Source organism: Hippopotamus amphibius, chromosome 6, assembly GCF_030028045.1.
Source record: "Hippopotamus amphibius kiboko isolate mHipAmp2 chromosome 6, mHipAmp2.hap2, whole genome shotgun sequence".
In the NCBI taxonomy this organism is placed as follows: Eukaryota; Metazoa; Chordata; class Mammalia; order Artiodactyla; family Hippopotamidae; genus Hippopotamus; species Hippopotamus amphibius.
In genome coordinates this window covers 75,922,531-75,943,062 of record NC_080191.1, presented here as the reverse complement: position 1 = coordinate 75,943,062, position 20,532 = coordinate 75,922,531, and the positions used below count along the sequence as shown (strand labels likewise).

Here is a 20,532-nt window from a genome sequence, read left to right as displayed (position 1 = left end):
TCTGCTTGGCTATTTTCACTGTGATTCTCCAAATAACAACCCTGTTGGTTGTCTTCTTGTCCCTTCCTGTTTGAGCTTCCAGTTCTCTCTTTTCCAGCAGAACCCTACCACTCATAATCAAGGGCTGCAGGTTCCCCCTTCAATCTGATCTTTGTGTTTCTTAGGGATTTCTTAGTAATTTGTCAATTTTGAGTTCTCTTTTTGGTCTCAAGCTTAGCTATCCATTTTTATTTGTTCATCTGTTTATTTATTATTCATATCTTTTGTGTTATGCTTAGGTATTCAGTATGAGAAGGGAAGACTGTGACACGTTATTAGTCTGATATTTTTGAAACTGGAAGTCCTATTTTTTCAGTTCATGTCCTGCTTTTGCTAAGATTGACTTGTAATGATAATACTGTGAGTATAGCATATAATCACTGATGAAGAAGAAGAAAGCTGGTGGTCTTTTGGGTAATTTACTTCCACATCATTCTGTCTAGGGCATATCATCTGCAATTTGTTGATATGTGTTAAGTTGAATGGGAAAAGTGTGTGTGGGAAGGATGGGAGTAAAGTGTTGCTTAGAGTGGACTAGTATCTGTGCACATCTACATCTACTTAGTTTTTCTTTATTCACTTACTGTTTTACCTGAAATTTCTGTATTTCCCTGCACCTATTGTAAATTCAAACATCAAAATATTATATGTAATAAATGAAATTTACTAAGATACTATGAAGTAGTAACCTGTGTTTTAGGTAATTGTAGAACTTTGGAAAAAATTGTTAGTTGCAATAAGGGAAATAAAAGATTGCTTTCCAGTCTCTTTTGGATTGTGCTTAGATCAGGACCAGGGTCTGAGAAAGACATACTGAGGTATAGCTCAGAAGGAAACAAAGAAATTTAGAAAAATAATGTATGTATATTTCTATATTTTTCCTATATTCTGCCTTTTTTTTTAAAGTGTTGGTTTCTTTTTTGATCTTTCTCCAAGTTTCATACTGGGTCTTTTCTTTTTGTCAGTCATGAAGCCTTTTTTTTTTTTTTAATGGGGATATATTTCACATACTACAGTGTTTGCCTTTTAAAGTATACAGATCAGTGGTTTTAGTATATTCACAAAGGAGTGCAATCATACCCGCTATTTAATTCCAGAACATTTTTATCATCCCAAAGAAAACACACATCCATTAGCAGTCACTTCCCACTTCCGCTTCCCTCTAGCCGCTGGCAATCACTAAGTACTTTGTCTTTATGGAGTTGTCTGTCGTGAACATTTCATGTAAATGGGATCGAACGATATGTGACCTTTTGTGTCTGTCTTCTTTCATTTAGCATAACTCCCCACTCCCTACCCTCGGCCAGCCAAGCGGCTCGGCTCTTGGGATCTTTAGTTCCTCCACCAGGGATCAAACCCATGGCCCCTGCAGTGGAAGTGCAGAGTCCTAACCACTGGACCGCCAGGGAATTCCCTAGCATAACATTATTTATTTGTTTGTTTGTTTATTTATTTTATTGGCTGTGTTGGGTCTTCTTTGCTGTGCGCGGGCTTTCTTTTTAGTTGCAGTGAGTGGGGGCTACTCTTCATTGTGGTGCACGGGCTTCTCATTGCCGTGGCTTCTCTTGTTGCGGAGCACGGGCTCTAGGTGTGTGGACTTCAGTAGTTGCAGCACGTGGGCTCAATAGTTGTGGCTCATGGGCTGCAAAGCGCAGGCTCAATAGTTGTGGCGCATGGGCTAAGTTGCTCTGCAGCACATGGGATCTTCCTGGAGCAGGGATCGAACCCGTGTCCCCTGCATTGGCAAGTGGATTCTCAACCATTGCACCACCTAGGAAGCCCCTAGCATAACATTTTTGATGTTCATCCATGCTGTGGCATGAATCAGTACTTCATTCCTTTTTAATGGCTGAGTAACATTCCATCACATGGATATACCACATTTTGTTAATCTGTTTATCAGTTGATGGCCATTGGATTGTTTCTACTTTTTGGCTGTTATGAATTGTGCTGCTGTGAACATTCATGTACAAGTTTCTGCTTGGACACATGTTACTTCTTTATTCCTAGGAATAGAATTGCTGGGTCACGTGGTGACTCAATGTTTAACCTTTTGAGGACCTGCCAAACTGTTTTTTCAAAGCACACCATTTTACATTACCACCCACAGTGTATGAGGGTTCCCATTTCTCTGCACTTGTTATTGCCTGACTTTCTTTTTTTTTTAATTAATTTATTTTATTGGCTGTGTTGGGTCTTTTTTACTGTGCGCGTACTTTGTTTTTAGTTGCCGTGAGTGGGGGCTACTCTTTGTTCTGGTGCGCGGGCCCTTCATTGCCGTGGCTTCTCGCTGTGGAGCATGGGCTCTAGGCACGTGGGCTTCAGTGGTTGCAGCACATGGGCTCAATAGTTGTGGCTCACGGGCTCTAAAGCGCAGGCTCAGTAGTTGTGGCGCACGGGCTTACTTGCTCCGCGGCATGTGGGATCTTCCTGGAGCAGGGATCGAACCCCTGTCCCCTGCATTGGCAGGCGGATTCTCAACCACTGCGCCACCTAGGAAGCCCTTGCCTGACTTTTTTATTTTAGCCATCCTAGTGGGTATGAAGTGGCATCTCATGGTTTTCGTATGCATTTCCTTATTGACTAATGATGTCAAGCGTCTTTTCAAGCGCTTATTGGCCTTTTGTGTACCTTTGGAGAAATGTCCACTTAAATCCTTTATACATTTTTTATATTGTTGAATTGTAAGAGTTCTTTATATATTCTGGATACTAGACCCTTATCACATATATTATTTGCAAATTCTGTGGGTTTTCTTCCCTTTTTTAATGTGTCCTTCGAGCACCAGAGTTCTAAATTTTGATGAAGTCCAACATTATTTCTTTGAGGCGTAACTCAAATAAACCAGCATCTCTTTAGTGCAGAGACTGATGATCTGGGCAAAGAAGGACCTTGCTCTGGAATGCTGAGACCGGGTTCTTTCCCCTGACTGCCTGTGCCAGGAAACCTCTATACTTCACACTCCAGAGTCCCTGCTCATGATGGGGAATTGCCCAGGCTTGCTGGCCCTCTGAAATGGGGTGAGAGGTGGTCCCCGCCCATGAGCGGGGTGATGGAGTTGGCAGTCTCCGAATTTGGAAACGGAGCATCGTCTGTGGATCATAAATCACATCTGAGGCGGAAGTGAAACTCGTCTCGTTAACCGCTGCCACAGCGTCTCACCCTCATTCTTGTCTTGTGGTTTCCCCAGTTCTGGACTTTAGCGACCCCTTCAGCACGGAGGTGAAGCCCAGGATCCTGCTCATGGGGCTGAGGAGGAGCGGCAAGTCATCCATCCAGAAAGTCGTCTTTCATAAAATGTCTCCCAACGAAACCCTGTTCCTGGAGAGCACCAACAAGATCTGTCGGGAAGACGTGTCCAACAGCTCCTTTGTTAACTTTCAGATTTGGGACTTCCCGGGACAGATTGACTTTTTTGACCCTACCTTTGACTATGAGATGATCTTCCGGGGGACAGGAGCCCTGATATTTGTCATAGACTCCCAGGTAAGGCTCCGTCTCGGGGTCCGGTGGGACCACAGCCCCCCTCCCCCACCTTCAAACAAGTTCCTTTGCAGTCGTTTTGGTTTGGTTTTTTGAGTCAGGAATAGGCCTTTCTTCCAGACTAGTGTTTCTCAGTTGAGGCTCTCAGGCTTTGCAAATGGGAAAATGCTCCCTTCCATGCAGCCCGGACAAATAATTGATGTTCGGGAACTGTGTGCTCTCCGCAAACCCTAGAGGAAACCTCACAGATGGAGAGGACCACCGTGCAGGCCAGTGACAGGAACTTTGTGTCCCCCCACTCTGGTACTCTTGGCAGACATCCGTAAAAGGTCACAGGTTCTCCGCAACAAAAACACGTATGTATATATTCACATTTCAAAATGTTTACTGTTTCCTACGAAGATAAAGTTCTAAGTGTGAACATTTTTCTTCTGAATCAAAGTATTGTAGTTACTACTAGTACACAATTAAGGCAGCATGACTAGTGTGTATTTTATAGCTAACTAAATACAAAGTGTAAAATTTGAGATACATATTTTTTTTTTCCACTTATTTCATGTATCTAAGCTTGACTAAGGATTTGACATCAATTCTATTTTTGTTTTTTGTTTGTATAGCTGTAAGTACTGAGAAACCTTGTTCACGTAAAGTGGATATGGGGTGAGTTTTGTTCTAGCATTGGCTCAATTATTTAAACTCCTTGCAAGTTTTATCCCCTAGATGACCCAATTTTCTATCACAAACAAAATTATTTTTCGTGGTTTATCAGACATGCTGATTGTGTCCCCTTTTAATTTTGCGGAAAGCAAAGAATTGGGAGTCCCTTGGCTGATGAAGAACCTTATCACCCAGGCATTAGAGTCACTCCCTTTATCATTATTCAGACCAGCCTTCTGAATGGTCTCTATGGCATCCTGGGTTTTTAATACCCTGGGCCTTTCTCCTGTGAAGTGGGAGCAGGGCTTGAGGCGTAAGGGGAGGAAGAGAAGGGAAGCAGGACCACAGATGCATCTCAGGCAAGTCGGTCTTAGGAAAAAGCACAGGTAGCAGGACTGGGACATTGACATTGATGTTCTTCAGACTCTCCCACATCCAGGTGCTCTTACCTGGCCCCAATGGGTAGCCCAGCCTGAAGGCCCTCCTTTGAAGCTGTGGGGGAATAAAAGGCAACAAGTACTACAGAAATGCCCTAAACCGACTCTAAGCTCAGGCCCCGACGTCTCCCTGAAACTGTGGGCCTACAATCAGACAGGCGGGGCCCAGCCCTCCGTGCCCTTTGGGAGCCCAGTGGTATTAGGGAGGAAGGGCTGTGAAGACTGTTCGTAATAATGGTTCTGTGCCCACGCTTGGAAAACCATTCTACTCATGCCTGAGAGCATCATAAATTCATTCACGGGACGAAGTGCCTGTTTAATATAATAATGAAATTTTCAGCTCAGCCTTTTAGTTCCAAGTGACTGCACGGTAAACTTGTAGAGCTGTGGGAGCGTGGCCATATGGTCCGAAGGAGTTTTCTCGGGGGCGGTGGAGGCGGGAGGCTGTAAATTCCAACACCTGATCCACGAGCAGCCGTGCCTCTCCTCCCGAGGGCCCATCCAGAGATGCACGCTTGTAGCACCTGCACCGGGTCCAGGCCCTGCTGTGAGTCGTGCTTTCCTGGCTGTCCCGCTTGTACTGACCTGTTTTCTGGCCCATCTGTGGCTTTGGCAGTATCTCCTGCCTTCCTGCCTCAGGTCAGCCAGCACCATAAATCAGGGAGCTTGGAGCCCAAGAGGAGCCGGGCCAGGCTGTGAACAAGCCGCTCGTTGGGAGGGGAGACTCTAGGGCTGTCTCGCTCATCTGTCTCTTCCAAGCTCCTTTTTCACCCTGAGTCGTCACAGCTGCTGTTTCTGTAGCTGCTGAAGTAGGTAGCAGCAGGAGTCGTCCTACTCGTGGGTAACTAGATTCCAACCCTGACTCATCACTTCAAGACAGTGGCTTAGGAAGTACTTCTTTCAATACCATATTGTGCTACATAGCAATTTACATTTACAGAATTTGAATTTCCAGTGCACCTCTATCTCAGGTGTGCGTAATATGCCTTTAATGGGGCTAAAATCGGCGTACTTGCCTGTTTATTTTTCATTGTTTAGGGTGTTTTTATTGCCTCAAAGTGTTCTCCCTTTTTATGTTTGGTTGGTTTGTTTTATTGACGTGTAGTTGATTTACAATATCGTGTTAGTTTCAGGTGTACAGCACAGTGATTCAATTATATATACATATATATTTATATGTTTATATTCTTTTTCGGATTCTTTTCCCTAATAGGTTATTACAAAACATTGAGTATAGTTCCTTGTGCTCTACAGTAGGTCCTTGTTGGTCATCTGTTTTGTATATAGTACTGTGAATATGTTAATCCTAACCTCCTCATTTATCCCTCTCCTCCCACACGTGCCTGTTTTTATTTATTCACTATTTATTTATTTTTGGTTCTTTTTAAATTGGAACTGTAATTTGGTTTTAATTTTACCTGAGCATGAAAAGTGAACCTTCAGTTGGGGTTGGTAAATGTGTTCTTTGTTTTATTTTGTTTCTTGGTTTGTTGGGTTTTGTTTTGGCTGTAGGGCAGAGAAAGGAATAAGAATGAGAAATACATCTTTTTAAGTTACACTTTTTAAAAGGGAGGAAGAAACATTGTTGAGAGTTGTCATTTACTAAAAGTAAGGAATAATTAAATAAGCAGTTTCAGAGTCTGCCTAATAGACTTTTCTGTTGGAAGCAGCCAGTAAAAATCACGTTTGTGGGAATCTTTACTTGAGGTGACTGTAAGCACTAAACAAAACCAAACTTGAGGGATGTGTTTCGGCAACTTTTTTTTTTTTAATATCTATTTATTGGCTGTGTTGGGTCTTCGTTGCTGCATGTAGGCTTTCTCTAGTTGTGACGAGTAGGGGCTACCCTTCCTTACGGTGCATGGGCTCCTCATTTCGGTGGCTTCTCTTGTTACGGAGCTCGGGTTCTAGGCGTGCAGGCTTCAGGAGTTGGCAGCACGTGGGCTCAGTAGTTGTGGTGCATGGGCTTAGTTGCTCTGGGCATGTGGGATCCTCCCTGCCCAGGGCTCGAACCCGTGTCCCCTGCATTGGTAGGCGGATTCCTAACCACTGCACCACCAGGGAAGTCCCCTCGGCAACTCTTGACTTTATTTCTAAGCAGTGCTCTGTTTGTCTGACACCTCATATTTTTATTTTTTGCTTGTGAATTCCTCAGAGTCACAGGATTGCAAGATAAATATATCACCAAGGAGAAAATGTTGTAAAATAAAAGAGAATGTCGTAAAATAAAAGAGAATGAAAGCGTCCCGAGTGATTTCCCGTGAGCTGCCCGTGTGACACCGCCGGCCCCCGGGGGCAGCCCACAGAATGTACCACGTCTCCAGAACCACCCTCGGCCCCCCAGGAGCCAGTTCACACGTGCTTGGGATCCAAACTAGAGTGTCTGCTTGACCCACGTTGGGGATTGTGACCTGCCTGTAATTCCTAGATCTAGTTTTGGAAAAGAAGCCAGGCAGTGTATTTTTCCTGTTTTAAGTTTTTGTAGAAGATAATAACAAACAGCAGAAAAAAATCATTCACAATCCCTCCACTCAAATAAGTCAAATACGTTCTTCTTTTTCATGCCATTTTGAGCCTCTGTAGATCTGCACCACTTCAGTTTGTTGGTGATCAGACCACTTTATATGCTTGGCAGGGAGGTTAGAGTGATTTCTGATCTTCTGAGATTGTGATACACTCTTGACCTTGGCTAGTTTTGCTCACAGACATGTGCTTTTTAACGCCTCTCTTCAAAATTTACATACAATAAATCGCACTTATTTTAAATGCACAGTTCAACAAGTTTGACAGAAACCTCTAACCACTTCGCAGTCAAGATAGAGGATGTTTCCACCACCCTGTAAGCTTCCTTTGTGTCCTTTCTCGGAAGGCCCTCCAGACCCAGGCCCCAGGCAACTGCTGAGATGTGCTTTCTGTCTCTGTAGAGTAGTTTGCCTTTTCTAGAATTCCTATATGTGAAATTGTACGGTAGTGACGTCAGTTTTTATTTGAGATATTGTATGTAGAAAGGGCTGCAAATTACTGAACTAGACTTTTTCCAAAATGCTTCATCTGCTATCCCAGGGTCCAATATTTGTTTTTCGTTTTAAACAACTTTTTTAGGGTGCAAAGGAGGAGGACTCCGTTTGTTCTTTTTCTCTCTTCATGGTTTCCTACTAGTATCTTTAATATTTTGGTTTATCTAAAGCGTGGAGATACATTTTTATTAATTTAACTTGGGAAATACAAGAATGCCCCCAAAACATCCTCTATTTTATGGGCTTTTCTGTATTTGTCCAGGTTTGGAGTCAGAATCGGGGTGGGGGTGAAAGATCTTTAAATTCTGTCCTGAAGATCCCTTTCCTTTTTTTTTTTGCTATAAAAACAAGACCTATTCACACCCTTCAAATTGGCAATAATGAAGCGATCTGACAACACTGGGTGTTGGTGAGAGTCTGGACCATCAGGGGCTCTTACACATTATCTAGTCAAGTTCAAGGTGCAAAGACCCAGTAAGCCTGCCTTCAGGGTAAGCCCTAAGAAACTCACAAACAGGCACAGAGATGTGTGCGTGAGGCTGTCCGCATTATCTTCGCCTGAACTAGCACCTAACTGGAAACATTCTGAATGTCCATCAACAGGCAAGTAAGTGATATATTGTAGACCATCCATACAATGGAGTTTATTTGTAGAGTTGTGAACAGGAATCATATACTAGCATTACGTGCTTCAACAAAGGTGAATCTCACTGACATAATGTGAGTGAAGAAGGCAAACTGTAATCCAGGTGCAGGTTGATATTTTTGTACATTTGCAAACAATGTCAGTGAATTCTGTGTGTTGTTTAGGGATACTTATGTATGTATCAGTAGTAATGTATTAAGAGATGAGTGATGGTAAAGGCAGAAGTCAGGATACTAGTTACCTGTGGAGGGTGGAGGGTAGAGGGATGGATGGGTGGGCTGGGAGCGTGGGGAGAAACACACAGGGCTTCAGTGTCTGCTGTTTGATGTCTTAAACAGAGATGCGTACACAGGTGTTCATTATATTATTACATAGGTATCAGCTGTAGGAAGGAGAAAAAAGTGTTGTGTTAGTTGGGGCATTTACACTAGACCAGAGGTCAGCAGACTTTTTCCGTAAAGGGCCAGGTGGTAATTATTTTAGGCTTTGCAGGCTGTGCTGTCTCTGAGGCTTTTCCACAGAGGAAAACTGCTCAGCTCTGCCCCTGTCCCCCCGAAGCAGCCATCGACAGTGTGTATATCACAACATCATGTTGTACCCCTTAAACACACGCAATGTTTGTCATACCTCGATAAAGCTGGGCGGAGGCGGGGTGGAAGACTGTCTGTGGAAGGCAGCCTGGAGGGAGGGTTCAGGAAGAAGCGGCAGCGCGGCCTCCCTGACCAGAGTATGCTTTGTTCCCAGGACGATTACGTGGAGGCCCTGGCCAGGCTGCACCTCACAGTGACCAGGGCCTACAAAGTGAACACTGACATCAACTTCGAGGTGTTCATTCACAAAGTGGACGGTCTGTCAGATGACCACAAAATTGAAACCCAGCGAGATATTCACCAGAGGGCGAATGATGACCTGGCAGATGCTGGATTAGAAAAAATTCACCTCAGGTGAGGACAGAAACCTCCCAGAGATCACAGGGGGCCAAAGTCAATAGGAGTGTTTGGGGCTGGACAGTCATTTACCCGTGCACTCTGCTTTGTGCTGTAGACCCTGGGGTAGTTTTTGGGAAAAGCAAGCGTTGCAATGTGCTAATAACTCTAATCTTTGGGAAAAGCAGTGGGGTTTAAAAAAAATTTTTTTGACCAAAGGTCAAAGCTCAGGTTCTTTTCCCATATGAAAAACACAGAAGAGAAAACCCATGAACTGCATTCAGGAAGTTAATCGATGCTGAAGTTGACTATTAGAGCATCTATAATCACAAGTAAAGGAGTCCTGTGAACATGATTCAAATAGAAATAAATATTCACGGAGGAAAGCCATTTATTTCTCTGTGATTTTTGTGGGGTAGTATGTCTATGCATCAGTCGTTTTGCAAATTGGAAAAAATGAAACGATTAGATGCTTAAGTATCCGTAGTATAACTGTTCCTAACCTGAAATAATTTGGTGTAGATTCTCTTCCAGAATGTAAGGATGATGCTGAAATGGCCACATACGGCTGCATTTTTAAGCGTTCTAGTCCAGCCAGTCAGCAGATGGGAATGGGCACAGTTCTTGCTTTGGGAGAGTGGGGCAGGAATGTCTTGTTAAGACCTGTTCCTTTTTTTACCTGAGGTTGTTTTGAATCCTGAAGGGGGCTAGAATGTGTGTGTAGTAAATACAGAAAGCGTGCTTCTGGTGTTATGACATCGCCCGAACAATCTATTCCTCGGTCAGAGGTAAAAAGTGATGAAATACTGTTTCGTCTTTCAGCTTTTATCTGACAAGCATATATGATCATTCAATATTTGAAGCTTTTAGCAAAGTGGTTCAGAAGCTAATTCCACAACTCCCCACGCTGGAGAATTTGCTAAACATCTTTATCTCAGTAAGTAAATAGTACTGTCCTGTTAGAGTCATTTGCACAATTTAAGAATAACATTGTTAGAGGACTGGGGCAGGGAGGGTGGGGGGGACTCGAGGGGGGGGCGTCAAGGAAGGGAGGGAATATGGGGATATGTGTATAAAAACAGTTGATTGAACCTGGTGTACCCCCCCAAAAAAAAAAGAATGAAAAAAAAAAAAAAAAGAATAACATTGCACGAGTGAAAGTGATCTTATTCTGCTTGCTCTTACAGCACTTCACGGTCACTGAAATATTATGTTTGAAGATTGCGCCCACATACTGTTTTAGGTCCTTTAAAATGTAACTCCCAAAACGATTCTTGTGCTTCACTGTTAAAACAGAAATGTTTATTCAAGTTGTAGGCATTTGTTCAGTGTTAATAGAATCCTACCAGAGGTTGAGAGCGTAAAAGTTGGTGTTGGCTATGAAATATATACTGTTGAATTTTTAAAAATATGTTTAACACTGTGAATGATGTGCTGTCTGGCTGAGTCCTAAAAACCAACAGCTCAAGGCGGACTTCACAAAGTAGAATTAAGGCGGATCTTTGGCTGTATTCACATTGAGCCTCACTGCACAATTTTGAGTTTGTCTAGATTTTTTAAATCTATTTTTAAATTTAAAATTATTAAAATTCTTTTTCTAATTTGCCCCTTTTCCTAACTGCAAGTACATTTCTAACAGTCAGGAAACACCACTTAATGTGTTTACCTAAAGTAAATAATTTGTGATAATTCCAGTGTTCGTTTCTTACGCAAGTCCATTATGAAAAAATTTATGACAGTGAGGTTCAAATTGTAATAAAATGGAACCACCTAAATTTTTGCTCATTCGTATTTGAGACTGAGGCTGGCATATCATTTTACCTAACCATGACATGCTCTGCAATCAGCTGTCCCTTTAAGGCAGCATCTCATTTTTGTTTCAGAATTCTGGAATTGAGAAGGCATTTCTCTTTGATGTGGTCAGTAAGATTTATATTGCAACTGATAGTACCCCTGTGGATATGCAAACTTACGAGCTCTGCTGTGACATGATCGATGTGGTTATCGACATTTCTTGTATTTATGGGTAAGTAGAACATTCTGAAAGGCTACACTTGAGCCATACTTCCCTTTCATAACCTTTGAGAACTTTGCATTTACTTACCTGATCTTAATACTTTTGTTTGAAATGACTGAGATCTATAAATACACCCTTTAGCATGTAATAATAATAACAGAAAATTATTGAGGACATGCCTGGCATTGTGCTAGTAATTTCATGGCCTCATCTTACATCCTTGAATTCTTTACTCTTCCATGAGGCGGAAATTACTATCCCCGTTTTACAAATGGGGAAACCGAGGTTCAGAGCGGTTAAGTTTCTAACCCCTGCTCACACTGTCAGTAAGGGACAGAATTAGTATTTGAACTTGTCTGATTCCTTGTTCCTCTACTGAAAAATCTGTTGTCATATCATAATGTCGTATATACTTGAGGGAGACCATGAGGATCCTTGGACTCTGCATAAATATCTCATGTTTACCACAGTTCTGTTTTCCTCATTACAGGAAATAACTGCTGAGTTGTTTGTTTGGGTTTTTTTTCCAATATGCTTTTGATTGTCTTCTATTGTGGGCAGAAGAGAATTATAAAACTAATCAAACCTTACCTGCTTTTTATTATGACCTTGCGTTCTTAGAAAACAGAACTTCTTAAATGTTTAAAATGACATAAACAAGGAGTGCGGAAAATTGATTTTGTTAGGAGACATAGAAATAATCCCACATCATTGTAAATTTGCTGAATTCAGGGTGTTGTCCAGAGTGAGTGGGTGTGAACTAGTCTGTCTGTCCTCTTAAGACATCATGCTGTTGCTGTCTGTTTACGTTGGATCTCACATCTTCACTCAGTCATTGGTGAGGTAAAGCTTTTCTTCATCTTCCTCTTTACTCACTGGCTATGACCCACTTTAGACAGACAGCCTCCTCTGTTGGCTTCTGGGAGAGCCTCAGTCTCAGCATTTCTCTCTCACTCAGTTCAGACTTTTCCTGTTAACTGTTATACACACATGCACACACACAGTCCCTTCCCTTTTGAAATAGGAAAAGTGATTCTTACCTCACAGGACTGTAGTGAGGATGAATTATCATTAGGCTTCCCCTGGTGGACCCTGGATACATGTAGCTGCCATCATTATGATTAATTATTATTGTTGTTATTGTTATTATTACAAAACATTGCCACCAGCTTTAGAAATAGACCTCATTTTCCAAAATCGCTGTCCTGCAGTATGCTCTTGTTTTTAAGCTCTGAGTGGATGACCTTGAAATAGGCATGGAAGCTGAAACTACCCTGATTACAGTCTAGATGCCTGTCGTAATCCAATACAATGAACAACACAATTAATCTGGCACATATTTAATGATATGCATAATCATTATTTTGCCATATGGTAATTAGACATAAGTGGTAAGTTGTTCGTGTGAAGGATGTTAATCAGCGTTACTTGCATCCAGCTGAAACAGACGAGGGGAGGGAGGGGTCGGGTGGAGGAGCGAGCAGGGCTTTGTCGGCAGATTGTTTTCCCCTGGCTGAGCGCAGTGTTCTGGGAACCTGCCTTGTTCAGTAAGAACCAGTCTGGGTCTGGGTCACACATGGGGCGTGGGCTTTGGGGTTTCTTGAGACTGTTTGCTGCAGCAGCCGTGAGCCAGCTCAGGTGACCTGCAGGGGTGGCCCGGGATGCATGCTGAAGCCCAGGAAGCTGGCGGCCCTGTAATTGGAGACCCTAGACGCAGGTGACCTGGTCTGCTCAGGAATCTCAGCTGAGATTCTGAAAACGCATACAGTTTCAGATAAAGGAAAAGATACAGGACCTGCTCCTTGGCCTATAAAGAAAGAATACATAACTGATCATATCAGTGTCTTCAGAGGGCCCCGTTTTGATCCTTAAGGCCATATTAATAATGATAATAGCAGGTTACATTCATCGTGCATTTTACATGCTCTCAGCACTATGCTTCGTGCTATGCATGTATTATTGCATTGCATTAGGAAACTTTGAGGGAATCACTGTTAATAGGCAGATGAGGAAACTGAGACTTAAAGAAGTTAATTTGCCCAAGCTTATACCGTAAAATAGGAGCGCTGGGATTCAAACCACAGTCATCTGTGCTTGCAGGCCACACCTTTTCTTAAATAGACCAATATATTTAACTTTTTATTTTGAAAAAATTTCAAATCTGTAGAAAATGTGCAAGAATAGTATAGTGAACGCCTGTGCACCCCTCGCTGGGATTCACCAATTTTTATCAATATTTGCTTTTTCTTTTTCTAATACTGTCGGCCCTCCATGTGGATTCTACATCCGCAGATTCAGCCAACCAGGGGATTGAAAATACGCAGAAAAAAAAATTCCAGAAAATTCCAAAAAGCAAAACTTGAATTGGCTGCACGCTGGCGACTATTTACATAGCATTTACATTGTATGAGGCATTATAAGTCATCTAGAGACGATTAAAAGTATATGGGAGAGGGCATCCTGGGTGGCGCAGTGGTTAAGAATCTGCCTGCCAGTGCAGAGGACACAGGTTCAATCCCTGCTCCAGGAAGATCCCACATGCCGCAGAGCAACTAAGTCCGTGCGCAAAAAAAAAAAAAAAAAAAAAGTATATGGGAGGATGTGTGTAGGTTATATGCAAATACATTTACATAAGGGGCTTGAGCATCTTCAGATTTTGGTATCTACTGGGCCATTTTCAAATTTTACCAATGGTCCCAATTCTATCTTTTATAGCAGTTTTTCCCCCGGATCCAGGACTTAGGCCAGCATTTGGCTGCCGTGTCTCTTCCGGTTCCTTTATTTTGGATCAGTTCTTCACCCCTTCTTGGTCTTTCATCAGGCCATGCTTTGGACAGCCCGGTTAGTCTGTCCTGAGAAAACAGGAGGCCCTTGCGGGCCACAGAGAGGGGAGCGAACCTCCATCCCTCACCTGTGTTCCTCAGGTGCCTGGAGAGTTGCCCAGCTGCCGCACCAGCCACTCAGTGTGCCAGTAGGAAAGTGTGTGCACGCTCGTGCGTGGGTGTTTCTGAGCTCTCTAGCCGAAAGGCACTGTACGTGTAAACCTCTTGTGGTTGCGGTTACCATCCTCTGTGTGAAAGCTGGTCTCCGTCGCTGGGTTACAAACTGACGTTCTTTCTCAATGGTCAAACGTGTTTTGGTTTCTGTCCCCATTTAGTCTCAAAGAAGATGGAGCAGGAACCCCCTATGACAAGGAGTCCACAGCCATTATAAAGCTGAATAATACAACAGTTCTTTATCTAAAAGAGGTGACCAAGTTCCTGGCTCTTGTGTGCTTTGTCAGAGAGGAAAGCTTTGAAAGAAAAGGTAATTTTTTTGTGTGATTTAAATCCAGCGTTTGCATTCAGATGTTGAATGTGGGTGCGCAGCAGCAAGCGAGCCTGGGGTGGGGGGAGCCTTCCGGACTTTAGTCACAGGCCCCCTTGGCTCCTGCCCACATCAGTGGGGTTTGGGGATCCGTGCACCAGCCTGCCCTCTAGCGATGCAACTGCCATGAGGCTGTAGTGGAACCAGACCATCCTCCCAGGGAGGGGCCTTAGCTTTTCTGGGAGCAGAGCCAGCTGGGGCATTGTTGATGGGCTGTAGACTCTCTTCCCCCGGCGAGGGCCCCCAGCCTACAGGGCAGGTGAAGGCCATCTCTCGGTCCATACCTCTAGAAGATATTAGGGACCTTGTGACCACTTGTCTTCCCCATGTAAAGGATGAAACTCATACAGCCTTAAAGCTAGACATTAGTTAACTTCTGTTCAGCCCTTATCCATTCTTTAGTCCTGAAACATCATGGGACAGCATCGTGATTTCAGAAAGGGACGATATGGGAATTCCCTGACGGTCCAGTGGTTAGGATTCCGCGCTTAACCGTGAGGGCCCAGGTACAATCCCTGACAGGGAACTGAGATCCCACAAGCCAAGAGGCCAAAAAAAAAAAAAAAAAGAAAAGATGTTTAAAAAAATCAGGGGTGGGAGTAGGGAAGGTATGGATATACTTAATAATGTCACCAAATATATTTTTAGGGCCAAATTTAGTTTTATTCTTAAACAAAAGCAATTAACCCTCAAAAAGATACTCATATTCTACCCCCACCCCCTGCCACTATCTAAACTGGGAAATATCAGCTTACTGACGTAGCTAGGGATTTTTGCTAGTAATTAGGGAATGATTTACCCTAAATTCCCAACAAAGTGGCACTAGGAACATCTTCTCAAGTAGCCTTTTTTTTTCTTATAAGCAATACATGTTCATTATAAAAATACTTTGAAACCTTAGGAAAGTATAAAGAACTCAGTTTCACCATCTAGAGCTAAACCCCATGTTAAACTTCTGGAATCCTTTTCTCCTTCCCTCCCACCTTTTCTTCTTCCCTTCCTTCATCCCTTCTTTTGTTCCTTTCTTCCAACAAAAGTGGTGCCGTATTGTCCATACAGTTTTTTATCCGGTTTTATTCACTTAATTTATATCATGAAAATCTTAATTCATGGAGCATGAAAGCTAATTTAGATTTTTATTACTTCTTTTTGTTACAGAGTAATAGATTCATTTAGAAAATTCAGAAATAATAAGCAAAAAAGAAATAATTGACAAGCTTCTCACTCACATAATCACTCTTGATATTTTCTGTGTAACTTTGCAGTTTTTTTTCATAGATATATCTATACATGGGATTATATGATAAATACTACTTTATAAGCTTCATTTAAATTATTACAGCTATCTTTCCAATTCACTAAATCTTTTTTTAACCACATCATCTTAATGGTTAGTTTCTTCTATTGTTAGAAATGCGTGTTGTTTCTAGATTTTGATTTTATAAATAACCCATAATGACCTTCTTTGCACTAAATATTTGTGTACATCTTTGGTTATTTCCTCAGGAAGAATTTCGACAAATGGAATTACTTAGATCAGTACATTTTGGTGACTTCTAATGTGTATTACTAGAATGTCTTTCAGAAAGATTTTATGGTTCTATGCTACTAAGAGAATACGAATGTGCCAGTATTGGTGTATTCTTATAAATATTGGGTATTAACATTAAAAATTGATGGCTGAAAACAAATTTACATTTTTCTGCTTCTTAGTGAAGTTGTGTATTTTTTCTGTATTTACTATTACCAACCAAATTGCCTTTTGTGTCCTTGGCCCTCAAAACTTTTAATTAAGTGGTGTTAGTCTTTTACTTTTTATTTTCATCTTGCTGAAAGTAAGAACAGATTATATAATAGATTCATGGAATTTTGACGATAGACAGGACCATCCCTTGTTTCACTCTCTCAGTTACTAATGATTTTTACCCAGACCCAGGAAACAGAAGTAGCTTTCTCCAAAGATCACACCACCAGTGTATGGCAGTCAGGGCTAAAGATTTCTAGGCTTCTCCCTGTATAGAATCAGTTCTGTGTATTGTGTTTTAAACCATTATACATATATTCCCTTGGTTAAAGATATTTCCAGAATTTATATTTGGTGATTAATATTTCATGCTGATTTTGGAAACTAAGGAAAATAAAAGTAATACAAATAATACAACTATAACTCCCAAACCATCTGGGGTGGTAACAAGTCCTAAAATTCAGGGTGCATTAAAATCAATCTTGAGAGCTTATTTTGAATTGATTTTAGACTTAACAGAAAAGTTGCAAAAATAGTACACAGTTTGCATATATCCCTCATCCAGCTTCCCCAAATGCTAACGTCTTACGTACTGTAATACTGTTATCAAAACTAGGACATGAACATCAGTGTAATACTATCAATGAAACTTTCAGACCTTGTTCAGATTTCACCAGTTTTTCCAAAAGTACCTTTTTTTCTGTTCCAGGATCCCAAATTGATTTAGTTATCATTTCTCCTAGTCTCTGGAATTCCAACCTGTGACCGTCTTTCATGACCTTCACACTTTCAGAGAGCACTCACATCCATTGTTTGGTGCAGTGTCCCTCAAATTGGGTTTGTCCGACGTTTTCACACACTTGGAATGAGCTTATGCAATTTGGCCAGAATACCACACAGAAGTGATGCTGTGCCCTGCTCAGTGCATCATGTTCCTGATGTTGATTTGGCTTATTACTGGTGATACTGACATGGATTTAGTTAAGACAGTCTACCAGGTCTTTCCCCTGGAAAGTTCCTATCTGTCACTTTGTAGTTAATAAATACGTTCACACTGTGCAAATCTTCTTTCTCCTCACATATTTGCCCACTAATTTTAATATCCATCTATGGTTTTGGGAGTTAATTTCAGCAGGAATTTATCATGTGGGTCTTTCCACCTAGGGAGGATCATCACTGAGGATAGGCAGATTTTGTAGAATTTATGAAACTAATTAGAAACGTGGGTATTCGTTTTAATATAACTAAGAGATGTAAATAAATAGGCAGGCAAGGTTTAAGCCCATCACATTAAACTTGTTTGATTTTTAGTGTGACTAACCAGCTCCATTTCCTGGGACAGAGATGGTGGGGGAGAGTCCTGAGACAGGGGACCTTCAGGGCTGAAACTGGGAAAGTCCGAGGCAAATGCGATGAGTCGATCACCTTAGCTTTAAAAGGATCTTGATGCTTTACATATGCACAGAGTCTTTTGATTTGTTTTTGCTGCTTTAATCTCAAGTGTGGGGTCCTGTTTTTGTTGCTGATAGTCAACACTTATTGGTTGGCCTGTCCGTGTGCTGACCTGTGCCTGTGTTTTCTTGGATGATCTCACTGCTTTGGCAGAAAGCGGAGGATAGAAAGCGGAAGTGGGATGCTTGGTCCTAGCCACACATGATAGGCACCTTGGGAAGGGAGGTGGTTAAAAAATATGGCCCTCTGGGCCCGCCACCGAACAATTGGAATAGAATCCCTGGGAGAGGAGCCTGGGGTTTGTAAGTTTTTTAAAAATTCCATGGATGCTTTTAATGTGCAGCTCTGATTGAGAATCACTGAACCAAGAGCAGGATGTAGGACTGTCCCATAGCTGTGTTTGGTGCTAAAAATAGTGCTTATTCTGTTCATGTCTCCGTTCCTGCATTTTCAACTGCATTTTATAAAATAATTGAAATAAACAGCAAACTCTTCGTAGGCACGTCCTTTAAAGACCTCAGTTGTGAATTTTCACTTTTAAAGCTCTAAATGCAGCAAGATTACTGTTACGTTTTAAATGTGCACAGATGAGTAAGTTGAGATTTGTCAGGAATCATCAGTAGGCTCTCTGAAATGTCCCGCGTTGAATTCTAATTGAGCCAAAATCCTTTAGCTAAGCTTTCTGCCTAAGGCAGTTGGTTGCACACATCGGCAGAGAATTTTGAGGTGGTCCTCACATCTCTTATCCAAACTCCCACTAAATAAAATCATTTCTTTGCTCCTTGTTTCTTTCTGTTTTTGAAGTTCATGCTTTATTTGGAAGATGGTTCCAAGAAATAAAAGTGACGAAGTGGGGAAATAGACAGGGGAGGTAGAAAAGCCATCCTCAGTGGAAGCTTTATGCTCACTCCTGATGGGGGAATCTCAGAGAAGCTGTGTGCAAGAAGCTGAGAATCACCCCCATTGGACGTGCAAGACTGCAACTTTGTCCACCAGCTCCCAGATCCCATTGTGTGAGGGGTACCCTCAGAAACTTTTATTCCCATAGCCCTGGTACCTGTCTGTGTGCCAAAGAAAGCCTCAGGCAGAGAAGAGATGCCCACACCTGGGCTTGCTTATTTCTTGTTACTTTCCTCTTGCCTCACTGGTCTGGTCTCTTCTTGAGGAAATTGTCTCCCAGTTTTATAGCTCTGTGGTCACTGTCACTGCAGAAGCAGCAGAGGGCGCCACTCGGAGAGTTTCCTGCTCCTGGAAGCTGCTGAGATGGTGTTTCTTCCAGCGCACTTGTGGTTAGTTATATGACTGCTTTGAAGCATCTGTCTCCTTGGCTGGAATCCCAGTTCTTTTTTTTCTTTTTGGTTGGGGCTCTGGAAACATCACCTGAGTGGATGGAAATAATTTTGGCGCTAGTTATTTTAATAAGTTTGAAGATATTAAATGGAACCCGCTGCCTTATCCTCATTGGTATCAACGTAATGCTGCTCGTAACACTTTTACAAATTAGTGGTGATGATGCAAATGCACTCAGGACTCGGATTATCTTTTATTCTATTTTTATACCACTGATACATTTCTGAAAAGACAAGAAGATTCTCCCTTACTATTTCTCCATTTAAAATTTGCTTAATATCGAAACACTGAGCATGTCCTTGCTTGTTGAATTCCTGAGCTCAGAGTTGACCTGAGGTGATTATAACCACTCTAAACTCCGGGACTTTGTTTTCCTCAGGGTTTATGACGATGGCTTAAATATTTCCTAAATATCTATTCAGCGATATTGATGGATTGGTACTGTGATTCTGTGATCTCAGCTACACTCCAAGTCAGGGTCTGCCTCCACTCAGAGTCAATTTAATAATGCCTTTTGGGGAAAAAATGCTAATAAATATTTCACTGAAGCTGTCTCTTAATTGTTCTTACAGTCTAATTCTGAAAGATTTTTAAAAAGGGCAGTTCAGTTGGTTCTTCAGACCCGTTGGGTCATAGTAACGTTTGAAAATGTGTTGGATACTCTAGAACCTTTTCTTAGTAAAAATATATGTTCACAAAGGCTGTGTCTGCAGTTCTGAAGCCCAGCTGCAGACCTTCTAGGGAAATCGACTCACCTTATGTTAAGCCTGCTCCTCTACTGCCCCCTACTGGCTTATCCTCGCCATTGCTGACATGGAAAGACACGATTATTTTATTTCTAGGTGGCACCTCTAAATATTTTTGTTTGCTTCTCCAGGGCTCATTGACTATAATTTTCATTGCTTCCGGAAGGCCATCCATGAAGTTTTTGAGGTGAGAATGAAAGTGGTGAAATCGCGGAAGGTTCAGAATCGGCTGCAGAAGAAAAAAGGAACCACCCCCAATGGGACGCCTAGGGTGCTGCTGTAGGTGAGGTTTCAGGAACGTCTTTTGAAATCAGACCTTTCAAAGAGGCTGCTGCGCTGTGTTGCACTAAAGGAAGAGGAATAAGGCGATTGGGACACGACATATATTTGTTGTAAAAAAAAGAAAACAAAATTCCTGCCACCCTCTTGATCTTCTCTTTTTGAAATAAAGTAAGCACTTTGAAGCAGAAACTTGTATATTAACAATGAAGTGAAATCTACTGTAACTGCACTACACAAATGTAAACTTTTATGGTCTGTAGTCAGAAAAAAATCCTGTGTGAGAACTGCCAGGAACTGTATATATTTTGCACTTTTTCATGTTTTTTTTTTTTTCTCATTGAACTAAACTTTGATAAAACAACTTTTCTAA

The 20,532-nt window shown here is 41.9% G+C and overlaps 1 protein-coding gene across 2 annotated transcripts in view; it reads left to right on the top strand.

The window, feature by feature from the left end:
• The window catches only part of RRAGD (Ras related GTP binding D), a 42,320-nt gene that overhangs the window by 11,546 nt on the left and 10,242 nt on the right, over positions 1 to 20,532 (top strand). Inside the window, exons 2-7 of one of the 2 annotated variants that reach the window (XR_009054402.1) lie at positions 3,230 to 3,525; positions 9,024 to 9,223; positions 10,028 to 10,142; positions 11,089 to 11,231; positions 14,380 to 14,528; positions 20,012 to 20,330. Coding sequence is in view for 1 of the 2 variants with exons in the window: in XM_057740079.1 (XP_057596062.1) it covers positions 3,230 to 3,525; positions 9,024 to 9,223; positions 10,028 to 10,142; positions 11,089 to 11,231; positions 14,380 to 14,528; positions 20,012 to 20,163 (1,055 nt within the window). In the remaining variant the exon portion in view is untranslated. The remainder of the gene's footprint in view (positions 1 to 3,229; positions 3,526 to 9,023; positions 9,224 to 10,027; positions 10,143 to 11,088; positions 11,232 to 14,379; positions 14,529 to 20,011; positions 20,331 to 20,532) is intronic. The other variant, XM_057740079.1, reaches the window with a different exon arrangement.